This window comes from Sarcophilus harrisii, chromosome 2 (genome assembly GCF_902635505.1).
Source record: "Sarcophilus harrisii chromosome 2, mSarHar1.11, whole genome shotgun sequence".
NCBI classification, from domain to species: domain Eukaryota; kingdom Metazoa; phylum Chordata; class Mammalia; order Dasyuromorphia; family Dasyuridae; genus Sarcophilus; species Sarcophilus harrisii.
This window is the reverse complement of record NC_045427.1, coordinates 629759050-629784694: the sequence shown is the minus strand read 5'-3', so window position 1 is coordinate 629784694 and position 25645 is coordinate 629759050. Positions and strand designations below refer to the sequence as shown.

The window sequence follows — 25645 nt, the reverse complement described above, 5'->3', positions numbered from 1 at the left end:
TTCTTTTCCTTCTTCACCCAACTCACTTTCTGAGAGGAACCTCAACCTACTCTCTTCTTCCTAACTTACAATATCCATTTTTCCTTCAGGGGTGGGAGGGAAAAAAAGGGTTGAGAAAAGGAAAGGGCTTAGATATAAAGGCAGAAGCTATGATCCCATGCCCTTTACCACCCTTGTTCTGGACAGAGCCAGGGGCTTGGAGCTGCCATTATTCCTGGGGCCACCACCACCAGCACCAGCACCACACACTTCCACCTCCACTTGGGCTCCTGTGGCTCCTGCTCGAACCATGGCTGCTGCTGTTGTTTCTCCTTCTGCTGAGCACTCCAGCTACTTCATGCCTCTTTCAGTAAAACTGTTTTGGGAGCTACATGCCACATATTCAAGTCCTTTCAGCTTCCAAGCCATAGAGAAAAGCAAAACTAGGAGGGCAAGAGCAAGCTAGCAAGAGAGGAAAATGTCTTTTTTTAATTTAAAGTAAACCACAGCCACAAAAGTTTTCTTCCTCTGATAACTTTCACATTAGCTTAGTCAAGGATCTTGATGTTTTCCCCTCAAGTTATTTGTGAATCCATGTAGAATTTTAAAAATTTCATCATAATCACCTGGAACTGCAGTAGAGCTCTTTTCATATTCTATTCTTCATATTCTATGGGTGGTGCAGTAGATAGAGTACCAGCACTGGAGTCAGGAGGACCTAACTTCAACTATAAGCCTCAGACACTTACTTACTAGCTCTGGGACCCTGCACACTGTTAACCATATGAAAGAAATGTCCCATCACTAATTCTAGAATTGCAAATCAAAACCCTGAGGTTTTTACTTCATATCTAGCAAATTGGCAATAATGAAAAAAGATGGAAATTTAGTCAATGCTAGAAGGGCTGAAGAAAAGCAAGCATACTGTTGTTACATTGGTTGTGGTGCTATTAATCCAACCCAGTCAGGAAAGCAATTTGGAATTATGTAAGAAAAGTCACCACAATATCCATACCCTTTCACCTAAAGATTCTGTTATTAGGCATATATCATTAAGAAAGATCCCAATGACAAAAAACAAAGGCTTTGTATACAACAAAATATTTATAACTTTACTTTTTTGTGGTAGCAAAAAAATTGAAAACAAAGTAGATACCCACTAATTTGAGAATGGTTAAACATTTTCTGGTACATGAATATGGAATATTATCAAATAAGAACAACAAACATGATGAATACCAAAGATGCACAGAAATACATGAGCTCATGCAAAGTGAAATAAGCAGAAAACAATATATACAATGACTACAATGATATATACAGAACCACAAAACAATTAAAACTAAATACTGCAAAATTATTACATCTAAGAAATAGGTCTCCAGGGAGAGATATAAGAGACACCTCTCCTTAAACCCTCAGCAGAAGGAATAGCCTATAGATTATAACAATACATATGATGCTACATTCTTTTCAAAGAATTGATTGTTTTTGCTAAATTTTTCTTACTCTTACAACTTCTTTTATTTAAGGAATGGCACTTTGGGAAGAAAAGGAAGGAGCAGAGAAGGAAATGTAGGTGTCATAAAAACTGCAAATATCAGTGAAAATCTATTTCTTAAAAAAGAAATTATGCCCAAAGCAAACTACATTTTAATCTATTTCAGATGCCCTTAAGAGGTGAATTTAAGTGCATTTACATATATGGTATAAATGCTTCAAAACTTGGAGGCCCAGGATCCTAAAGAACACATAGGTATCAAAAGTCAATGCAAGAGAATGTGGCTTCTTTCCAAGGTCTTCTAGTCTAAGTTTGCTCGGGTCAATGCGCTGGTAGGGGTTAAGGTACAAAATAGTAAGACAAAATGAGACACTAATAAGTCATTCAACAATTAACAAAAGGAGACTTACTTGGTCATAGCAGGGGAGGATATTCCATAAGGATGCCTGTCAAGGACATTGCAAGTTGATTAAGCAGAGTAAAACTCCCCTCAAGGTTTGCCAGTCAAACTTCAAAAAGAGCTGAAGCCCACATGGATATTTTAAAGAAGTGATGTAAACCATCAGAATTCTTAGTTCCCCTAAGTCAATCAAATCCCAAGGATGGTCTCAATTCCTTCTAAGAAAAAACTAGCCCAAACTACATGGGAAGAGGAGACTTAGGATACTGCTCCCCAAATCCAATGGGACTTGACTCAAAGGTAGTTATGGTAGAATCTGAATAATCAAAAAAAACTTTTTGTAAAAGTCCATCTGTAGGTCTCTTACTTTGGAATCAATTTACATAGGCTGAGTCCCATCTTCTCAAAAGACCAACTGAAGTGGAAAAGGAATGAAAATTGTTCCCCTTAACCATAGAAAGCCAATCAATCAAAATGGATCATAATCAATTAAATAACAATAAAGTAACTGCTTACATTAATTAGAACTGATTTTCTTTTATATTAGTGGGTTTTTTCCTTCAAAAATGAACAAGTTCAGCTTTCTAAAAGCATTAGCTTAACCATTAACAAATCCATACCAAATAAGTAGCTAACTATTCTTTATTAGTGACGCTAACCTTCACTAGCCACATGTTTTTTTGGAATGAAGAAATAAAATAAGGCCTATAGAGCCTTCATTGAGTCTTCTTCCCTGCTGCAATCTTTTAATATCCAAAGTCCTTTGAAAACAGCTATGAAATACCATGAAAATCAAATTCTTTGGCCTGGGTACCAGAGCCACAGCATTGTGGGCAGCACAAGCCAGGAGATGCTGAAAATTAGAGCACAGAGAAAAGCCAGGAGAGGAGCTACTGCTGCAGTCAACACCCAGACACCGGAATGAGAGTTATCAAGGAAAAGAATGGTAGTTTCCTTCTTTTCTTCTAGCTCTAGTTAAATGCAGACGCTGAGATTAAGATAGAAATATGGAGAGCATCAGAGGCACAATACCACAATGGACACACATGGACTGTCTCTCTGACTTTAGGTATCATTTAATCTCTCTAGTTCCTACTCTATAAAATTAAGAGGGTAGGATTTGAAAAACTTCACGATTCCTTCCAAATCTTAATTAATAGTTTCTCAATCCATGGGATTTTAGAGACAGTTTGTAGAGATTATCTACCTCAATCCCCTCATGTTGCAGATGAGGAAGTGTCAAAGGATTTGCATGGATTCACACAGCTAGATACTGACTGAGAAATAACTAGACCCCCGTTCTCTTTAGTCTCAATCTAGCATTCTTTATACTAGACTATTTCTTCCCTCAATTTATCAAAGAAAATAATTTAAAGTAAATGTAAGATAACATTAAAATCAAAATTTTAAAAGTACCAGGAAAGGAAGTAAGGTTCCAAATAGTTAAATTCAACAATTCAAATCCTAGGAAGGAATTCTCTAGTCCAAAACACACCTGAACGGAATCTTCACTATAAAATTCTTAACAAGTGGCAGATCATCCAAACCTCCTAAGCTATTTTTAGAAAGTTACTTCAAGACAAATTTGTCTCTCCCCCCATCCCTCACTCTTAAAGCCAGAGTGAAGAAATCTAAGCTCTCCTTCACATGAAAGCCCCTTGAACTTGAATTCAGACCTCCTTTGCTGCTACCCCTTTCATCTCCCAGCCATCTCTTCTCCTTCCTCAACACCCCCTGTTCTTTCACTCAAGCTTCAATGACAAGTATTTAAGACCTTCCTGCCCTCTAATCTGTGGGACACTGAGACTGGGTCTGGCTCAAGACAGATTGCAGAGTGCGGCTCATCTTTTTCCCTCGAAGCAATGCTCCTCTTAACACAGTCCAAGCTGACACCACCTTGTGTCTCGTCCACATCACAGTGGTGACTCATGCTGCAGCTTGCAGTTCACTAAAAGCCCCAGATGTATGGGATCCAGCACCTACCTACATGGGGCTATTCCAAGGTACTGAAGATGCAAAGTCACATAAGGCACAGACCTGACTCAAAAGTTTCATAATCTAATGGGGAAAGAAGAGAAAGACAGGTAGAGGATTGCACAAATAACAATGATCTTGTGATGTAAGAGAGGTACAAGACAAACCAAAGTAAGTAGCAAAGCCAGAGTTGAGGCAAACTGCTATGAGTAACGTGAAACTTTAAGAGGGAGATAATTTATGGGTGGGGGAAAGATTCTGGGAAAGCTTCATGGAGGTGACTAACAGGTTCTGGTCAACTGAATGAAAGAACAGGCAGACAGAAATTCAGCAACAGCCCAGATTTTAGCTATAAAATCACAGTTCCTTTGACTCATCTGAAACTCTGGACAGAGACCCTTACCCTGTTTAAGAGCTTGGCAATAATTAATGCACTACAATCTTCTCTAACCTCACAAAACCTGGCAATACTGTTTTACAGAGATAAGTGCACTCTGTAACATTAGTTTGCCTAGTCAGGTTTTCTTATATCAAATTAGCTATGTGAAGCAGGGTCACCCTAGAGGCAGAAATCATTTATATTATATACTTTATTCTCATGGTGGGAAAGCTGATGCCTAAAAATACCATTCTGTAGAAGGATAAACAGGAAAGGAAGGTCCACTTAAGTACAGAAGAGCAGAGGCACTACAGAATAGAGGGTACAAACTCTGTCCAGGAGAGGAATCCAATATTGCTACAGGGTATAATGTGAGGGAGGCAGAATAGACAAGGAAAAAAGGAAGTAAGATTATGGAAGGACTTGAATGCTAAGGATCATGAATTTTACTTGATAAATAATAAGGAACCCAAATTTTTTTTTTAGCAGCATAACATAACCAATTCATGTATAAGAATGTTTATTATGATAACAGTTTAAAAAAAAAAACACTAAAAGATGGATCTGAGCAAGGGGAGAGCAGCGTTAACACAAAAAGCCATGAGGTGATTACTGCAAGGACAATAATCTAGAATGATGGCAATGAAAGCCTGGAGTAGATGTGCAGTACACAGGAGTGAAAACCCGGAGGGAATTTCAGTGGTGGAATTGATGAGCTGTCTGTCCCCTTAACTGGGTTGAGAGAAGGAAGAGTCAGACACAACTGGTTATTGCTGAATAGAGTAAGAAGAAAGTTGTGTGTATATGGTTTTGTGTTGGTGGAATATCTAAATGAACTTGGTCTCAAGGCAATTACTATGGGTCTATAGATCAGATGAGATGAACTCTATCAGTCAAAAAAAAAAAAATCAAATGAACATACAAAAAATAACCTTATGATCATGGCTGGAAAGGACCTTGGAGACAACTAATCCCCTAATTTTACAGATGAATAAGTCCGGGGCCCAGGGAAATTAAGATATTTGCTCAAGGTCTGAGAAATAGTAAACCTCAAAGGCAGGATATGAAGTCAAATCCTTGGCCACCAAAGTGGCCTTTCTACTGAGCCATACTTGAAAACTTTATTAAGTGAATAGAGTGCAAAAAAATAAAATGCTTTTGTTATGTGCAACAATGTTCCCTGCCACCTGTCATTTCCCTTACTTAAAAGTTATACTTGTAGTCACTGCATTTATAATTCCAGTGACTTCAATTTTTATCATCTTGTATAGGTTTTTCCTTTATTTCCTCATGTTTCATTTTAATAAATTCTTAAAATTCCATAATTCATTATGTTAATTTGCCACAATTATTCAACTATTCTCCAATTGTTGGACATATGTGTTGTTTCCAATTTTGTGCTACTACAAATACAGCAGTTATGAGTGTTTCTGCATATGTGTTTTTTTTTAAAAGAAGTTTTTAAGATAGAATCCCAGCATTAGAATTGCTGGGTTAAAATGATATTAACAGTGTTGTCTCTTCCTGTATAATATTGTCCAAAATGTTTTTAACACAGTCTGTCACTCTACCCACAATATGTTTACAATGCCTATTTCCTCAGAGCCCTGAGATATAAATGTTAAGAGTCATTTGAACAAAAGTGACAGAAATAAATAAAACTGCAAATAGATGAGAGAAGGAAAAAAAGAGTCAAAAGTCAGAACCTTAGGAACCTCTAATTTAGGCCTCCTGAATTCCAGTCTCTCCTGGTAGGCAGCCCAGTCTGTAGCCCAAGAATGTCTTTGAGAATTACATGAACTGACGCTAGCAAAACCAGGAGAATATTGTACACAGCAACAAGATTATACGATGATCTATTTTGAGGTCATGGTCCTTTTCAATAACAAGGTTATTCAGGCCAGTCCCAATGATCCTGTGATGAAGAAAGTCATCTACATCTAAAGAGAGGGCAGTGGGGACTGAGTGTGGATCACAACATAATATTTTCACTTTTTTTTGTTTTAATTTGCTTGCATAACTGTTTGCATTTTTGTTTTTCTTCCCGGGTTATTTCTACCTTCTGAATCCAATTCTCCCTATGCAACAAGAAAACTGTTTGGATCTGCACACATACATTGTATCTAGGATATACTAGGACATATTCAACATATATAGGACTGCTTGCCATCTAAGGGAGGGGGTGGAGGGTGGGAGGGAAAAATTGGAACAGAAGTGAGTGCAAGGGATAATGTTGTAAAAAAATTACCCTGGCATGGATTCTGTCAATAAAAAGTTACTATAATAATAATAATAATAATAATAATAAAATTAATTTGCTTGCATTTTGTTTTCTTTCTTATTTTTTCCTTTTGATCTGATTTTTCTTGTGCAGCATGATAATTGTAGAAATTGTAGAAAGTGTATAAGAATTACACATATTTAATATATATTGGATTGCAATCTAGGAGAAGGGGTGGGTTGGGAAGAGAGGGAGAAAAAAATGTGGAACACAAGGTTTTGCAAGGGTGAATGCTGAAAATTATCTGTGCTAGAGAATCAACTAAAAAACTACTAGAAACAATTCACAACTTTAGCAAAGTTGCAGGATACAAAATAAATTCACAGAAATCATCAGCATTTTTATATATTACCAACAAAGTTCAGCTGCTGCTGGTTTGCATTTGCAATGCAGACAAGATTAGAAGGGAAGCAATAAACTGAGAAAAAATTTTTACATTCAAGGGTTCTGATAAAGGCCTCATTCCTAAAATATAATTGAGAATTGACTCAAATTTATAATTCCAAATCATATACCAAATAAATATAATTCAAACCATAACTGACAAATGGCCAAAGGATCTGAACAGACAATTTTCAGATGAACAAACTGAAACCATTTCTAACCATATGAAAAGGTGTTCTAAATCACTACTAATCAGAGAAATGCAAATACAAAACTCTGAGATACCACCATACACCTCTCAGATTGGCTAAGATGACAGGAAAAGATAATGACAAATGTTGGAGGGGATGTGGGAAAACTGGGACACAATAATACATTGTTGGTAGAGTTGTGAACTGATCCAATCATTCTGGAGAACAATTTGGAATTATGCCCAAAGGATTATCACACTGCATAGTCTTTGATTCAGCAGTATTTCTATTAGACTTATATCCCAAAGAGATTTTGAGATCTCTTTTTGAGATTTTGGGAGCCCAGTTGGAGAATGGCTGAATAAATTATTATGGTTTATGAATGTTAAGAAATATTATTCTAACATCCAGCCATTCTGGAGGGCAATTTGGAACTATGCTCAAAAAAGCTATCAACACTGTGCCTACCCTTTGAAACCCATCAATGTTACTACTGGGTTTATATCCCAAAGAGATTTTAAAGAAGGGAAAGGGACCCTTACGTGCAAGAATGTTTGTGGCAGCCCTCTTTGTAGTGGCCAGAAACTGGAAACTGAGTAAGTAGATGCCCATCAATTGGAGAATGGCTGAATAAATTGTGGTATATGAATATTATGGAATATTATTGTTCTGTAAGAAATAACCAGCAGTCTTTGATCCAGCAGTGTTACTATGGGCTTATATCCCAAAGAGATCTTAAAGAAGGGAAAGGGACCTGTATGTGCAAGAATGTTTGTGGCAGTCCTCTTTGTAGTGGCCAGAAACTGGAAACTGAGTAGATGCTTATCATTTGGAGAATGGCAGAATTGTGGTATATGAATATTATGGAATATTATTGTTCTGTAAGAAATGACCAACAGGAATATTTCAGAAAGGCCTGGAGAGACTTACATGAACTGATGCTGAGTGAAATGAGCAGGACCAGAAGATCATTATATACTTCAACAACAATACTATATGATGACCAGTTCTGATGGACCAGGCCATCCTCAGCAACGAGATCAACCAAATCATTTCTAATGGAGCAGTAATGAACTGAACTAGCTATGCCCAGAAAAAGAACTCTGGGAGATGACTAAGAACCATTACATTGAATTCCCAATCTCTCTATTTTTGCCTGCCTGCATTTTTGATTTCCTTCACAGGCTAATTGTACACTATTTCAGAGTCCGATTCGTTTTGTATAGCAAAATAACGGTTTGGTTATGTATACTTACTTTGTATTTAATTTATACTTTAATATATTTAACATGTATTAGTCAACCTGCCATCTAGGGGAGGGGGTGGGGGGAAGGAAGGGAAAAGTTGGAACAAAAGATTTTGGAATTGTCAATGCTGAAAAATTACCCATGGATATATCTTGTAAATAAAAAGCTATAATAAAAAAAAGAAATATTATTCTATAAGAAATGATGAGCAAGATGATTTCAGAGAGGCTTGAAGAGATTTATATGAACTGATGCTGAGTGAAATGAGAAGAACCAGGAGATCATTATACATGGCAATAACAAGATCTGATGTTCATGGTTCTTTTCAATAATGAGATGATTGAGGACAGTTCCAATGATTTTGTGATGAAGAGAACCAAGAGGACTGTGGGAACTGAGTGTGGACCACTACATAGTATTTTCACTCTTTTTGTTGTTTGCTTGCATTTTGTTTTCTTTATCATTTTTTTTTCTTTTTGACCTGATTTTTCTTGTACAAGATAATTATATAAATTTATACACATATATGGGATTTACCACACATTTTTAACATGTTTAACATATTTTGGATGGATTACTTGCCATCTAAGAGAGGAGGTGGGGGGAAGGAGGGGAAAATTTAGAACACAAGGTTTTGCAAGGGTCAATGTTGAAAAATTATCCATGCATATGTTTTGAAAATAAAAAGCTTTTAATAAATAAATTTTTAAAAAAGAGAAAGAATGTGTCTGAGGTTGTTTATAAAATTCCTAGTAAAACCTTAAAAAAAAAAAAAAAGGACAAAATTCTTGGCAGATTTCTAAAATAATAACAAAATTTAAAAATGAAATAATAAAATACCAAAACAAACTCAGATGGCTCCTTCACAGACAGACCAAGTGGTCAATGGGCTTAGGTCCAAGAACCTTTCTTGCCTAGGACTGCTATATGTTAAAGAACTGACAGGTTACCCATACAGAATCCCTAAGTAAGAGGAAGCATTGCTCAAGGCTACTTGAGTAAATACCAGGATGTCTGAAAGGTCACAGACTGCTCTAAGCTTAAGGAGAGCAGGATTTACCTGGTTTGGAAACATCAGTAACTAGATTTCAGCATCTCTAGACTTCCACATACCAAGCACAATAATTCAGAACAAAGAATGCATTGCTCTCACGGCAAAAATCAGCACAACTGCCAGGCACAAAGCTCAATTTCTGGCACCTTTCCAAAGGGGTTGTGATGACTCCAGTTGATACTTTTATTAGCCCTTCAGTAATTAAAAAAAAAAAAAAAAAAAAAAGCCAAAAATCAGTTCACAAACTATTGGCAATAAAGACAACTTTTAAAATTATATGCTCAAGAAAATAATAGGTGGACATATCTCATCTTCAGTGTGGGACAATTCTCTCCAGAATCCAGATCATACTCCTCCATGTCCAGCTCCTACCACGTTCATCCAATAGTGTTCTTCTCTTTCTCTTGATATCAGAAGACTAACAGTGGAACTTGTGCTGTCTACAGGTTATTTCTCAGTCTAGTCAAGTACACAACTCAACTACAATAAATAATGATTAAGATATACCAATTGGTATTTGATAGAGCTAGTGTTTTGGGGAAATCTTAAGAGTTTTCATGTAGAAAAGGAATTAGCCCTATTTCTATTTGGCTCTCAGAGCCATATGAGGCTCAGAGAGGTGTTGCAGCAAGGCAATTTAAGAACAAACTGCCTAACAAATGTGGGGTATATAAGTGGAAACCTTCCTCATTAACAGGAGATCCTTAACAGATAAAAAACCATTTGTAAAGGATGTATCCAGGGACTAGGAAACCTGATATTTTATTCTACATGGGCAAAAAACTCAGCGTCTGTTATGAGTAAAGACCACAAAAGCATAGATGATAAAAAGTGTTTGGAAAATATGTGTCTGTAATTTCCTAGGCAAAGCCTAAGATAAGAAAATCACTTTTCAATATTCAGTATTAGAGAATAAGGGTCAATTTAATCTCATTGATGGGAACTGAAAGGTACCCAAAGCAGCAGCAAGGAAAAAGCAATAAGGACACAGAAAAAAGAATGATCAACATTAGGCCTTCTGTTACCTTGGGAGACAAGCCCAGAGGGATCAGATGCATTATTTTAGAAACCAAAAGACCCAGCCTCTGTCTATCCTGTTACTCCACCCATTGCACAGGCAGCTCTGCACTGACTGGCAGGTCTTATTTCGAAGTGAACTCTTTTTTAATCACTAAAATGAAAGCTATTAGGGGCACTTCTTTTTTTTTTTAGATTTTTCAGTGTATCAGGACAACCTCACAATGGACCAATAATTACACTTTTCATAAGAAAGAGCAAAAGGTATTAGCCATCTGTTCTTTTCAGAGAAATCTCCTCCCCCCAGAGCCAAGGAGAGTTACTAAGGATTATGTCTATACAGTATAACCTTTAAATTGCTTAGACTATTCATAATAAACATTTATTCTGGACTAAACCATGGCCATCTATAGAGCTGAGCTCCTGAGTCCAAACTCTTAGTTCCTTTTTATGGCTCTAATGAAACTACTTATCTTGGGTTTACAAGAAAACTGAAGAATGAAGACAGTGCAGTAAAAGGAAAATGACAAATAGCTAGGATACAGAGGAATTCCTCAGTGAGGATCCCTCCTTGACCACTTAGAACAACTTATGAGAACTCTCCACTGCCTCCGGCAATGCCTAGAAATGATCATGATAATAGATAAATACTTTCTCTGAATTCTTAAAGGCCTTTTCATGTAAATTATCTCATTCTGTTCTCCAAATAATCTTACCAGGTACACCAGGCAAGGTATCATCATTCCCATTTCACAGAGAAAACTAAGGCTCACAAGCATTAACAATTTTGCCTAAGGCAGAGTTGTTAACCTGGTGGCAGTGAACTTGGTTTTCAAAAATATTTTAATGATTCTATTTCAACACGATGATTTTCCTTTTCAACTTTATGTATTCCACACATCTGAAATTTATTCTAATACAGAATCCATAGGCTTTACCAGACTGCTAATGGAGTCTATGAAAGAAGAGATAAGAAAATTTGGCCTGAGGTTTGAGACCCAGATAACTAACTTAACCAACCCAATGAGCTAACATTTCCATAAAACATAATCTTGAAATAAAAGAAAACAGAAGAATACAAAAACTGATTAACAACTTTTTTAAAATTCCTCTAATGGCAGTAAAATCTTTTACTTAGAAGAGGATTTATGCTAGGCAAATAATAAAAAAATGAAAACTGAATTGTCATCTTGGTTATCAGGTCTGATGACCAAATTTATTCATATATACCCTTTTTCGATAATCATCTCTAGATTTTCCAAAGTACAGCAATTTATTGACATAAGTAATAGATTTCTGATCACATGATATCAGAGATCACCAAGTCTAATCAAGAACTGTCTTCTCTACCATCCCCAACTAATATTCATTCATCTAGGTCATCAGGTCTTTAAGCCCTTTCTACTTTTTGAAAATTCCTTGTATTTGGCCAAAATAAGTCTCTCATAATCTCTGCCCTTTGGAGCCAAGCAGAACAAACAATCTTTCTTCCACATGGCTGTCCTTCCCATATTTAAAGATTGCCATCATTCCTCCTAAGATAAATTTCTACTGTTACTTTAACTGTTACTCACCTGCCCTAGTTTTACATCTAACCTTCCATTTTGATTTCAAGTCTCTTGACACACTCCAGCTTAATGTCCTTCCTTTATTACCTATACTGTATAACTCCCGAAGTTGAAGATCAAATAAGATAATACCTGAGGATAATTCTTTTGAAAACTTTTAAAGTGTTACACAAATTTAAGGTTTGTATTAATTAAAATTAGTAGCATTATGGGACATGCCCAAACTGTCACCTCCCTTCTCCTGGACATTATGACTATGGTCTGTGATTTCCCATGCTCCACACTTTTGTTTACCTCCTCCCTTCTCTTGAAAATTTTATAGCCTTTCAGATAAGTCACTTACCTTCTTCAACCCTTAGTTTCCTCATCTGTAAAACTGGAATAATAATAACACGTACTTCACAGGTGGCTGTGAAAATCAAATGAAAATGCTCCTTCCCCACATTTCCAAAAAAAACACCTTTGCTGTTTCTGAGCTATTTTCGTCTCCTGGTTTGGGTGATTTCTTTAAAATAGTTAAGATTCCACAGAGAATGATTACTCCCATGGTACATTTACCTTGGATTGGCACTCTAAATGGACAGCAGGGCCCAGAACTAAAATGAGACAAGCCTAAGGCACATGTGAGGAACTGGACTGTTCTTTCAATGATCCCAAGCTGTTCCCTATCACAAAAGCCCATCTTTTGAAGCACAATTATCTCTCCATGATGCTCTAGGGCTGAGGATCATAGCACACCCCGATTTCAGAATAATTCCCATGGCAGGTAATATGACAGTGACTAAATAGGATGCAGTATATTGCCAAGGATGGCTTGCACAGGGAAAACACTATGAAGGACAAGATACAATGTGGGGCAGTGGAAAGAACCCTGCCTCTGCAGTCAGGGGTCTGTAGCATTTAGCATAACATTTCATCTCTCTGGACCTCAATTTCCTTGTGTACAGATTAAGGGTTTAGGAATAAACAAGGTTTAGACCAAGAAACAATCAAACATAGTATAGCCAAATGTTCCCTATACAAACCAACTTCCTGGAGCAAGATAGCCTCTTAAGGGTTAGTGCAAAACTTCACACTATTCATGGCAAAAAGCTTCAGATATGTAGACAACCTTAACAGAAAAGAACACATCAATAAAAAATAAAATAAGACAGAAGGGGATTCCTTTCATATTTATGGTTTTAGCAATAAAATTCACAATCAAACAAGAAATGTTTAGTTATGATCACAAAAGACAAAATAAAAGAGGCCATTTTGAAATAAAAAGCTTTTACATAAACAAAACCAATGTAACTATAATATAAAGAAGAACTGGTAGTTGGAGAGAGAAAAAAATTTCACAATATCTAAAAGTTTGATGGTCAAGATATATTGTCAATCAACATAAATTAAGAGCAAATCTCTAATAGAAAAGTGGTCAATAGAGAGGAACAAACTTTTTTTTCAAGAGAAATGAAAACTATTACTGAGTGTATAAAACCCCCCTTCAAATAATTAATAAGGAAAATGTTAAAACTTTGAGGTTTCACTTCATAACCACCAAAACGGCAAAGAGGGAAAATAGTCGATGATGAAGGGGGATGTGGGAAGATAGATATACTAATAATATATTCTTGGTGGAATTATTCAGTGTTTCAATTATTTTGAAAAATAAACTTGTAAATGAAATAAAGATCTATTTCTGCCCTTTGATCCAACAATTTCACTACTATAAAGCCAATCTTTGATAGAAAGGTCCTACATCAAATGCACCAATCTAAAATACCATTTATCACCCTTCCGATAACAATCTATAATTCTCTAACTGCTTTGCCTGTTATTTGATGTGATTCACTCACCCCCTACTTTCATGATTATTTAATATCAAACTTAGATCCATATCCTTCATGTCACCAAACATATCTTCCTTATTTTCATCCTTTTCTCATTCCTGGCCCTCCCCCCCCCCCCCTTCCTATTTATCATTATAAATCCTCTATTTTTTCCTAAATCCAGCTCCTGCCTCACCTCTTTTGGTGAAGACAAGGGACTGCAAACTACAACCTGAGATCCAAATCCAGTCTGCCTAAGAACAAATAGGTAGCAAGTTAACCTGTAGGATAGAATTTAACAACCCCTGCCCTAACACAACATTATTTTTACTTTAATTTCTCAACTGTTATGAGAGTTACTGCCTAGGAGATAACTTTAACTAGATGGAATGGAATTCCCATCCTCTTATTTTACAGATAAAGAAACGAGACTCAAAACTTAAAAAAATTCATTCAAAGCAACATTAATGGAAGGTCCTAACTGACAAAAATAAATCTCGGTCTTGATGGTGTTTATAACATAAAAGCTAATAATGACAATACTAAGATAAGTGATATGGGATTCATTACAGTAAAGCTCATTTATTGGGGAAGAAAGGAAGGGAGGAAGCAAGGAAGACTATATGGGAACAGTTAGCTCTGTGCTGAGCTTTAAAGGAAGAAAAATACTGTCAAGTAGAGGAAACCATTCTGCACACGGAGGTGCAAAAGGTGAGGACATGCAATCAAGTGGTCTGAAGAATGAAAGCAGAGAACCTAGTAAGGCCCATTCGAAGGGCAGGCTTCAGGTAGTAAAACCTGAACAAGAGTGAGTTGGGGGGAATGCACTAGGAAGACGAAAAAAAGCAGATTCACAGGTCTTGGCAGTGCTGGTAGGGAGATCTAGGAAATGACAGTCAAAGGTGATGGCCATTTTACAACCTAGGTAATTGGGAGGATTGGGAACCATCAACTAAAACTGACAGAATGAAGTGAGATGATTTGAAAAGAGATGATGATGCAAGGAATCAGATGGGGGGAGGAAGGGAAAGTGGAAGCAGGGACCTAACTTAGAGCAAGACCCTAGAAGGCAGAAAAGTAACCACAGAAGGAGAATTCAATTCTATAAATAGTTATTAAGTACTTACTACATGCAAGGCAAAATCCAAAATAAAACAAAAACAAGACAGACTGTCCAAAAGAAGCTTGCATAGGCACATAAATAAGTTAATACAAGATAATTTGAGGTGTGAAAAAGCACAACCTAATAAGGGGAATTGGGAACACTCAACACTCAATATTTATTATGCATCTACTGAGGGAGATATAAAAGCGGATAATCGAAAGCAACCAGCACATATGGAATTTTTCTATGTGTCTGAGAAGAAAAACATAATAAAATCACTTGAGATGACAGCAGGGAAGGGGTATTCGCCTCTTGTTTTTCCAGGATAGAAGCTTGGTAATGGGCAAGTGCCACTTCTGCCTCAACTCATCACCAGCCATGTGACCTCCCATTATTGAGCCTCATCCAGAGGATGGCACATGCTAGGCAAATCATGCATCCTCATACCCAGATAAACCTTAGGCAGGGCACTATCCTCCAGACCAATTCTGCTTCCAATCCAGACCCCACAACAATCACTGAGAGGAGAAATAACTGTAGGAAAGGGGACCATTGTTCTTGCCGCCAACACCAACCTTTGACCAACTATTGGTGATGGCAGCGAAGCCCAAGAACCCTGGGAATGGTAGCACCCCTACATTATTGTCCTGCTTCCAGCAGCTCTCAAAGCCAGCCTGTTCACAAGTCCTGTGAAGATACAACCTGACAACTTCTGGGGTTCTAAGCTGTAACTACTGAAGGCCCAGAAAAGGAACTTCTCATCAAAGTCTCTGGCCTATTGAATGATTCAACACTAGATTTGGATATGATTTTATCAGTGGAAATTACAGTAAATATGATACATTTCCCACTGCCCCCCAGGTAAAAGCTCCTATGTGTTGTCTCTCCCATTAGAATGTATGCTTCTTGGAGGCAGGGACTTACCTTTCTATTTATATCTCCAAGACTCTGCACGCAGTAAGCACTTAACAAGTGCTTTTTCATTCATTCATCCATCCATCCATCCATCCATTATTTAACTGTAAAACTGAGAAAACAGCAACTACTTCACAGGATTGCTGTGAGGATCAAATGAGATAATTAAACCAAGAGCTCTGTAATCTCAAAGCAATACCCAAATGTGAACTATTAAGTATAAATGTAGGCAGAAGAAAATGACTGAATAGAAGGGGAGAGACTGAAAATGGAACAATTAAAAAAGGTTGGATGAAGCAGGAGATTTGTGTTCCAGTCCCACTACAAATGAGATAATGTAAATAAAGTTTTTCAAACTTTAAAGCACCAAATAATCTCTGGTGGTGATGGTGGTAGTAATATTGCATGTTATTACTCATGTCATTTAACCCTGTTAGATCTCAATTTCATCATCTGTAAAATTAAGCTGTGGTCTCAAGAAAACTGCTATAGTCCTTCTTTCAGTTCTAATAATCTACAAATCTAAGATGAAAGAGAATAAAAGTATGAATACAAAGAGTATGGTTGAAGGATAGGATGAAATCAAGGATATGGGTTTAGAAGTTAACCTCAGCAAGGAAGATGACCTATTTCATCATCTGGGATGATAGCAGAAAGCAAGCAGTGGGGGGAGGTGAGGGAAGGGTCACAATCTGATGACCTTTAATTTTTCAAAAAAGTAAGAGGTCCTCTTCTAAAGATTTAGGGGAAGAGTTGGAGTAGAATTATGGATTTAAGTAAAGGCCTGGAATAGTTATAGTAGAAGCAGCCTTTTGGGTAAAGATGAGGATAGTACAAATGTTGAATGGATGTAGTTAGCAAAGTCTGTGACTGACAGCTGAGCAATTCAGGTACAGAGTCCATAGATGTTAAGTATTAAAAAGGTAGAACCCTTGCTAGAATAAGAGATTCAAGAATAGAAGAATGAATTTTTCTTAAACAATAAAAATTGGTTGATGATTAGGTCAAGAATGGATAGAAACAAAAAGCAAAGCCAAAATAGGGGTAAGAGACTTGAGGAAAGGGATGAGTCAAGAGACACAAGGTCACAATTAGGAAAAAGAACAAATTTATGATAACAGAGGGATGAAGAGAAGTTGAAGGTAGGAGTCTGTAGTCAGGGATCAATTTCTTAGAAGTGAGACAGCTAAAGAATGATGATGAACTCCAATGTGTGAAGAGGGGAGGATGAGGAGGGGAGGTGTGTGAAGAAAAGTGGAACTTAAGTCACAGTTCCTGAGAGTCTTCCTGTTTCAGTCTCATACCTTCATAAAAGGATAGCCTCCATGCTTAAGCAAGAATATGGGTAAAGAACTATTGGTAGTTTCACACTCCCTTATTTTAAATGGAGATTCATGACTTTTTTTTTTTTTTGGCAAGGTTTTGGTCCCTCTCTTCAATCCCTCAATGCTCTCAAAACTGTCTCCTCTGGCAGACTTCCTCATTACATAGTTGATCTAGTTCCCTCCCCTGAGTCCTTCCATCTTTGTTTTCCTTGGTGCATTTCAGCTTTCTCTTCCAGCACAATCATTATGATGTTAGAACCCAAATTTGATCACTGTGCTGTCACTAATAGAGAAAAAAGAGCCTTAAAAAAAAATCTAGCGATGCCATTTTCATTTTTTCTCTAGTCACTGTCACTTCATTTTCATTTTTAAACTCTCATGGGATCACGAGTGGGCTTCCTTGGGTCTCTCACCATCCATTACTGAAGCTTCTATCTTCCTCCACCTTAAGGTGATAAGAGGTGATATATCACCCTCCCCAATCACTATTCAGTTTTCCAAGGGATTCTAAAGCACCACTGCCCTTGGGTGCCATGTTTGTTTGGCAAAACTCAAAACATTTGCCAGATGAAGTATTTTCAATGATTATTTTGTCTCCTCATTGTGATAACTGATTTACAATGACTAAACTTCCTGAGGAAATGGTGGTAGTCTGTGCCAATCCATTTCCCAGCTTTAAGAGCTTGTTAAATAAAATAGGTCAGGTTGCTTCAATGGAGTTGCCTCAATTACATTCTGTGTCTTATTTTTATTCTTTTTTCCATGTCTGGAATGCTACTAATATTTTCTCTAACAAACTGACAAAAAAAAAGACCACCGACAACTGTTTCAGAAAAGATTCTCACACTGATGTAACCAGTCCCTTCCTGACTCAGAAAGTCATTTACTTTTTTTTGCCAATTATTCTGGCCTCCCAATCCTCTTTTTAAAGTACTTATGAGGTTTACATGCAGATATGTTTGCCTACGTTCAGTCTTTGACCCCTATTGTTTCTTACTTCTGCACAGGGCTCAAAGCCTCCTTGCTCCAGCGTCCTGCTCTGTAAAATGAGAGTTGGATCAGATGGCTACAGCTCCAGGCTACTTACCCTATGAGGATGATGACAGGGGGTGGAGTGGAATGTTGGCAGGGCAGTCAAGTCGCTGAGTGAATCAGAAATATCCTGGAGGGTATTTATTATAGGATGACGATGACAGAGTGACTTCTAAGTTTGTTAAATGCAAATCTAGTAACCCAGATCTCACCTCCTAGTACGAGGGGACAGAGAGCTGTACTCGGGCGTAAGGAAGACCTGAACCCAAACCCAAACTGTGCCTCGGGCCAACCGAGACGGCCCTCAGCTTCGGTTTTCTCACCTATAAACGGAGGATAAAATCGCTATACCCACTCAAAGGCTTGTAGCGATTAAGCCGAGTTAATATATCAAGTACTTTTGCAAATCTTAATTATGAGAGTGCACGCTGCACAACCTCTCTCACACAACACGGGCTCCGTTTATCTTGAAATGCAGGTGTGCACATGTGTGTACACACACACACATGCACACACGTATACTCGAACACAGACACAATGCAACTAGCCTCTAAGGTCAGAGGTCATGCCTTCCCCTCCGGCGGCGGAGGGGACTGCAGCCCGGACTCCCGCTGGGGTCTGCACACAACCACCTCACCTCAAAGTCTCGTCGGGATTATTTAAAAAAAAAAAAAAAAGTTGGGTGCTGAAAAAATGGATTCCGGTTAAATCACAAACAGGGAGCGATTTTAAAAGGATCAGAAAGGAGCCCTCCGCGGGGCCAACAGGCCAAGCGAGTTTTTGTTTCAGCCCCAGGCCGGTCCCTCGGGCATTTCTTGGCCACGATGGCCTCGGGGAGGGGGCTGCGCCCCCGCCCCAGGCCCCGCCCCTCTGGAATGCAGACCTGGGGCTCGGTTCCCCCTCCCTAGGCTCCCTCCGGGGTTTTAAAGGGCTAGAAAGGGTGAAGGCGGGGCGACGGGACCCGGGGCGCCCCCCGCCACCCCCCGGGGTCAGCCCGCGGTCACAGCCGTAAGGCGGGAGGGGGGAACGCCGCCCCACCCCCCCCCCTCCCCCCCGCAGAGCCCCAGCCAGGCCTCGGCGGCCGTTGGGGGTCCGCGCGGCCCCACCCCCCCCGGTCTCGGGTTTCCCCCCCCCCTCCCCGGCTCACCGTGATGTTGCAGTGGATGGTGAGCGGCGGAGGGTGCGGGCTGCCCGGGGGCAGCAGCAGGAACTGGCAGTGCAGCTCGTCCAGCTTCCAGCTGACGATCCGGAACCGCTCGTGGTTCTTGTCGAAGATGGACTCCAGGAACTTCAACTCGGCCTTGAGCCCTGACACCGACATCTTCGCCTCATCTCCGGGGCATGGGCAGGGGGAGCCCCGCCGTCCCGCCCACCGCCGCCGCCGCGACCGCCCCGCGCCCCGGCCTCCGGCCCTACCCGGCCGCCTCGAAGATGGCGGGGGCGCCCGCGCCTCGGCCCACGGCGGCCGCTCAGGTGGCGAGACCGGCCGGCCTAGGTAAGAGACCCCGCGGCGCGAGCCCTCGCCTGCCCCTGCCGCCCTCCGCCGCCGCCTCCGCCGCCGGGAGAGCCTCGGAGCACGACCGACGAGCTCGACGACCAGCCCGGCCCTGCCCTCCCGGGACCGACCGGCCCTGCCCTCCTCAGCCCGCCCCGCCCCGCCCCCTCCGCTCCTCGCGCACCCGGCGCGGGCGGCACGCACGGACACCTCGCCGGGCCCCCCCCCCACACTCCGAGCCCCGCCTCCTCTCTGTCTCACCCTATCTCGCTGCCCCCTTCCGTCCAAGCCCCGCCTCCCCTCCGGCTCGTCCTATCTCTCCCCACCCCTGCTCCTTAGTCCCCGCCTCCTCTTCGTCTCACTCCATCTCCCCGCCCCCACCTTCCGAGCTCCGTCTCACCCTACCGCCCAGCCCCCACCTTCCAAGCCGCGCCTTCTCTCACCGTCTCGTTCTATTTCTCCCCTCCCCCACCCTTCTAGTCCCGCCTCCTCTGCGGCTCGCCCTATCTCTCTGTCCTCTTCCATCCAAGCTCCGCCTCTGACCCACCCCATCTTCCCCGCCTCCCTCACGTATTCCGAGCCCCACCTCCTCAACCTCGCACCTACCGCCCCGCCTCACTCCCATTTCTTCCCGCCCCCACCTTTCAAACCACGCCTCCTCTCTCCTCAACCCCCTGGCCCTTCCCATTATCTCCCCTTCCCTCGCCCCCGCCTTCTCCCCCTTCCTTCTCCGAATGTGCTCCCCATTTTGTGCGCCGCCGGCCCCGCCCAAGACCAGACCTTTCCCAAGGCTGCCCCTCTCCCTTTTCAGGGACCCACTCGTAGGATGGTCCTACTTTTTGGGATGATACTTCTCCACTTCCTCTCCTTTTAAAACCTAATTCCCTTTGAGCCCCTGAGTTGCTACGAGCCTTCCCCTTCTGGCCTTTCCGGAGCTCTCCCCTTCCCTCGGCGCAGGTCCTCCCTGGTCTGGACCATCCGCGCCCCTTTCCTTCCAAAAGCAGACCCCCTTCCTTCCGGGACTTTAAAACCCTTAGCATGGGAGCCCTCGGAGGGCACGGCTGCCTCGTTTAGCAAAGTGTGTAAAAGCGCCTGACAAATGCTTGCGCACTTCCTTGGATCCTTCCTCTTCCCCATCATCTGGCTCCGCTCTCCCCACTTTCCTCTCGTTTAACTTCCCTGAGTCCGCACACTCCCGTGACTGCTCCCCGCCTTTCTCCCCTCCCCCACTTTAGAAAGGTCCCCTTCGACTCCCCCTCCTGCAGGTCACCGCCTTTTCCATCAGCACCAACAAGCGTTTGTGTAAGCACTCGCCAGGCACTACATAAACCCTGCCACTTACCAAAAAAAAGGCAAAACTAGCCCCTGACCTCAAGGGTTCCCGTTCTGAAGGGGGAGGACCTGGGTGGGCACAAGACTAAGCAATCTGGAAGAGAACAGAAGGGTTCTGATCACCTTCCCAGGTGGCAACACTTGTGGCAGGGGTCGTGCCGAAGGCATGGCGCCTTTGCGGGTGCCTTCTCCTGGTGCAAATATGTTCCTCATGTGTGGGGTCTAAAGAGAACCCCAAGTCCAGCGTCCATAGTTTCTTTCTGATCTCAGCCAGGTGCAGGTGTGTAGGGTGTCACTAAGGGGCTGTTCGCTTCCCTGGGGTTCATTCTCCTCCCTAAAATGAGCAAGTGACTGACAAAAGCTGATAACTACATTGCAGACCTCATCTCCTCTGAGCCTCACGGCTCTGGGAGGTAGGGACTACGTCATCGCCGTTTAGCAAAGAGGAAAATGAGAATTAGAGAGATGAAACTGTCCAGTGGTTGATTGGTTGCTCCTTGTTTCTCAGAGGACCAAAATGACATCAGCATGTTAGAGTGGAGTTACAATGTGTCCAGCTGTGGCTGATCAGACCAAAAGGGGCTGGGAATACCAGAGGCGGGACACAAATACTCCATATAAACTCAAAGTGTCTGTGGTATTCCCCTCTGTTAGAATGGAAGCCATAGGTGCAGCTGGGGGGGAGGCGGCGGGCACAATGGACAGAGCAGCCACTCTGGAGTCAGAAAGACCCGAGTTCAAATCCAGATTTAAGCACCACCTCTGTGACCCTAGGCAAGTCACTTAAACCATGAATCTACTTGAGGATAGGGATGTTACAGTTTTATCAGTGCTTAATAACTGCTCTTTTTTGGTTGTCAACATTTATTAAGCTCCAACTAAGCATCCACCACCTTGCTAATTGCTAGGGATACAAAGAAAGGCAAAAGATGATCCCTCTGTCAAGGAGTCTTCAGCCTAATGGAGGAGTCTACATGCACAAAACAGAAAGATACAGACAGGATAAGTTGGAGAGAATCTCAGAGGGAAGGTATGTACATTGAGGAGGACTAGGCAAGGTATCCTACAAAATTTGACAAAAACTAAAAGCACTGTCCGAAAGGAAAGTGGACTACCTTGGTAGGTGGCAGGTTTTCCTAAGAGATTTTTTTTAGCAAAAACAGAATGACCATTTGTCAAATATGTTATAACAGGGATTCTTTTATGAATATAGCTTGTATGTGATGATCATTTTAAGCCACTTATAACCCTAAAATTATAGGATTCTGTAATTCAAAATATTAAATGCACAGGTATTTCATAAGTGGCTCCTAACTATTGGTCTCTTCTATGGCCATTTGCCTAAGATGTGCCAGCTCTGCCTGGACATGTCCCAGTGTCTCAAAAATGGCATTTCGTGCCTCATTTTTTGTATTTTTAAAATAATTTTAGATGTTAATTAAAAACACAAGCTTAGTTAAATTTTAGTTTATTTTTGATGAACAAAAAGAATGCCTTTAATATTGAATATTCAATAAAAGTTTACTTTAAAAAATAAAATGAAATTCCCTGTTTACACACTCTAATGAGGCATGTTCTACCTTTGGTGGCTTAGTCTCAGCAAATGACATAGCAGAGAAGAACATACAGCCAGGTTGACTTTTTATGTAGGACAGTAGAAGAATTGTAATAGGTGGGGAGAGAGAGAGACAGAGACACAGACACAGAGACAGAGAGATAGGCATACCCAGATAAACCTTAGGCAGGGCACTATCCTCCAGACCAATTCTGCTTCCAATCTAGACTCCACAACAATCACTGACAGAGAGACAGAGACAGAAAGAGACAGAGAGAGAGACAGAGAAGAGAAACAGAGACAAAGACAGACAGGCAGACAGAGATAGACAGACAGACAAAAAGAGACAGAGATAAGGATAGAGACAGAGTGAGAGAGACAGACAGAGAGAGAGAGAGAGAGAGAGAGAGAGAGAGAGAGAGAGAGAGTGAGTAAATTGGAGATGATCTGAAAGTGAAGGTTAGCATTAAGGAAAACCAAATAGGGCTTTTTGGTAGGAAGTGGGACTTTAGTTGAGACTTGAAGGAAGCCAGGCAAAAATGAGGAAAAGGAATGATCCAGGAATGAGAGATGACCAGTAAAAATGCACTTTCATAATCAGAAGTTGAAGTGTCTTGTACAAGAGTAAAGAGAACATGTGGGGATGGGTTAGTGGCCATTCAGTTCAACTTAAAAATCCTACAAGATCCTGTACAAGTACCTCTGCTGAGCAGGAGCCTATTCCAAGCTGCTCATTTTCCTTGGAGTAGCTATAATTGTTAGAAAGTTTTTCTTTTTATTACACTTCAGCTTTCCATTTATAACTTCCAAAGTTGCCTACTAGTTCAGCTATCCAGGGCTAAACATAATGAATTTAATCTCATCTTTCAATTCACCAAGCAATACTACTTATCTAGTAGTGTTAGGCACAGTGGGGATATATAGAAAAAAATGAAGGCCATATCTGCTCGCAAGCAGCTTACATTTCCCAGAATGACCTCTAAAGGACAGTTCTTTTAAATGTATTAGTATTTCTTTCATTTGTACCTTCAAAATAAAGCATACCCAGAGCCACCGTTAGATGCTTTCTTGTTATCTCCCTAAATTATCTGTAATTCTGTGGTTCGGTTTCTCTGGGATTCCCATTAGTTCGACTCATAGAATCCTTGACCAAAAACTGCAAGGACCTCAGAGACCATCTAATACAATTCTTACATTTTTAGCTGAATCCCATCACAGTCTTCCAGTACTTTAAGGGCTGTTATGTGGTAGAAGGTGAGATGAATAAAAAGCCCAAGAGACAGAATTTCTTGGTAGCTAATAATCAGTTTATTAATTAGACTAGATAATAATCAATAAATTGAGAGTGGTTTTTCTTGGTAATGAAAAATAAAACCACAGAGATCTCTGAATGCTTACATACCTTTGGAAAAGGAAATTCGCGCTGACAGGTGAAATCAATCCTGATTGGTGAACAATTAATGAGGTGGTAGATATATTAATGAGGAGGTTCTGCCAACTGATAAGGTGATTTGATCAAGAGACCCAGCCTCCTCCAGCACTCTGGACAAAGGAATCCATCTCTATTCACTGTCCTCTGATTGGTTTGTTCTTTTCATAAGCTGCATTCTCCTACTCCCTAAGTAAGGGGTACAGTGATGTGGGTTTATTTCCTAAGCAGAAGAATTCATCTAGCTTAGATTCTGTTTGCAAAGATCTTCTAGAATTGTACATTGAACATGTACAATTCTATGTATACGTTGTACACGTTGAATATATTTTGGATTACTCCCTGGCTAGGGGTGAGGGTGGGGAAAGAGAGGGAGAAAAATTTGGAACAAAGTTTTGCAAGGATAATGTTGAAAACTATCTTTGCATATTTTTTGAAAATAAAAGGCTATTTTTAAAAGATCTTTTAATTTGGTGTTGTCCTACCCCAAATCAAAATTTCAGAGCATGTATCCCAAGGATTTGGGCAACCTCATCTTACCAGCAATGTTCTTCAGAGACTGACTGGCCTAAATGCATGCTTGGTCTCTGAATGAGGAAAAAGAAAGGAAAAACCGCAACCTTAATATAATAACTGATTATTAATTATAATAGAAAAATGATCACTTGCTTTGCTTGGCCCCACAGGACAAAAGTAGAAGCAGTGGATGGAATTTGAAGAAAGGTAAATGTGGCTTTGATGTAAGGAAAGGGCTTCTTATAATTAAAGCTGTCTCAAAGAGAAATGGACTGCCCCCATCTCCCATCCAGACTATGGACCACAGCCTGCACAGTAGTCTCCCTGCCTCCTCCATTCAGCTGGCATACTGATCTTTATAAGGCACAGATCTAACCTTGTCACCCTGCTATTCAATAAACTCCAGAGGTTCCTTGTTACCTCTGGGATCAAATAGGAAATCCTCTGGCTTTTAAAGCTCATCACCTGGCAGCCAAGTCCTACCTATCCATTTTTCTGTATTTCCCTTTATAGTCTCTGTACTCCCAAGATACTCATCTCCTGATCATTTTTATTTTGTTTGGTATAAGACACTCCATCTCTTGATCTGACACTGTATTTTCCCTGGTTGCCTCTCATGTTTGAAATTCTTTCTGCTTCCTGGTTTTCTTAGTTTCTTTCAAGTATAAGCTAAAAGTCTTACCTTCTACAAAAATCTCTTCTTGATTCTCCACAAGACTGCTGCCTTTCTTCTGAGATCATCTACAATTTCATTTTCTCCCCTTCCCTCCCTTCCCCTTTTCTTCTCTGTCTCTGTCTGTCTGTCTGTCTGTCTCTCTTCCTCTTTTTCCTCCTCCTCATCCTTCCCTTTTCCTTCCTCTATCTCCCTTCCTCCTTCTTTATCTCTCTTCTTTCTCTCTCCCATCTCTCTTTCTCTTTTTCTTTCTATAACTATTTATCTTTGTACATAGTTGTTTGCATTGTTTACGTGTTGTCTTCCCCATTGGACTGGTATTTCCCTTTCCTTGTATCTTTAGGGCTTAGCATAATGGCTGACACACTTTGTAGATACATAATAAATGCTTGTTGACTTGTCTGGAAAGGCAGTAGTTGCCTCTCAATAAAATAAAATCCTGAAGCAAAGTCTGGATACCCATTTGTTAAGTATGTTGGAGA

At 40.5% G+C, this 25645-nt stretch overlaps 1 protein-coding gene across 3 annotated transcripts in view; it reads right to left on the bottom strand.

Annotated features, from left to right (window-relative positions):
• Window positions 1-19557, bottom strand: part of UBE2Q2 (ubiquitin conjugating enzyme E2 Q2) — a 68546-nt gene extending 48989 nt beyond the window's left edge. The window contains exon 1 of one of the 3 annotated variants that reach the window (XM_031956787.1): window positions 19311-19557. In XM_031956787.1, coding sequence (XP_031812647.1) covers window positions 19311-19484 — 174 coding nt within the window. In that variant the 5' untranslated portion in view covers window positions 19485-19557. Of the gene's footprint in view, window positions 1-249; window positions 580-19310 lie in introns of those variants that run through there. The other 2 variants (XM_031956788.1, XM_031956789.1) reach the window with 2 other exon arrangements.
• Window positions 19558-25645: the final 6088 nt, after the last annotated feature.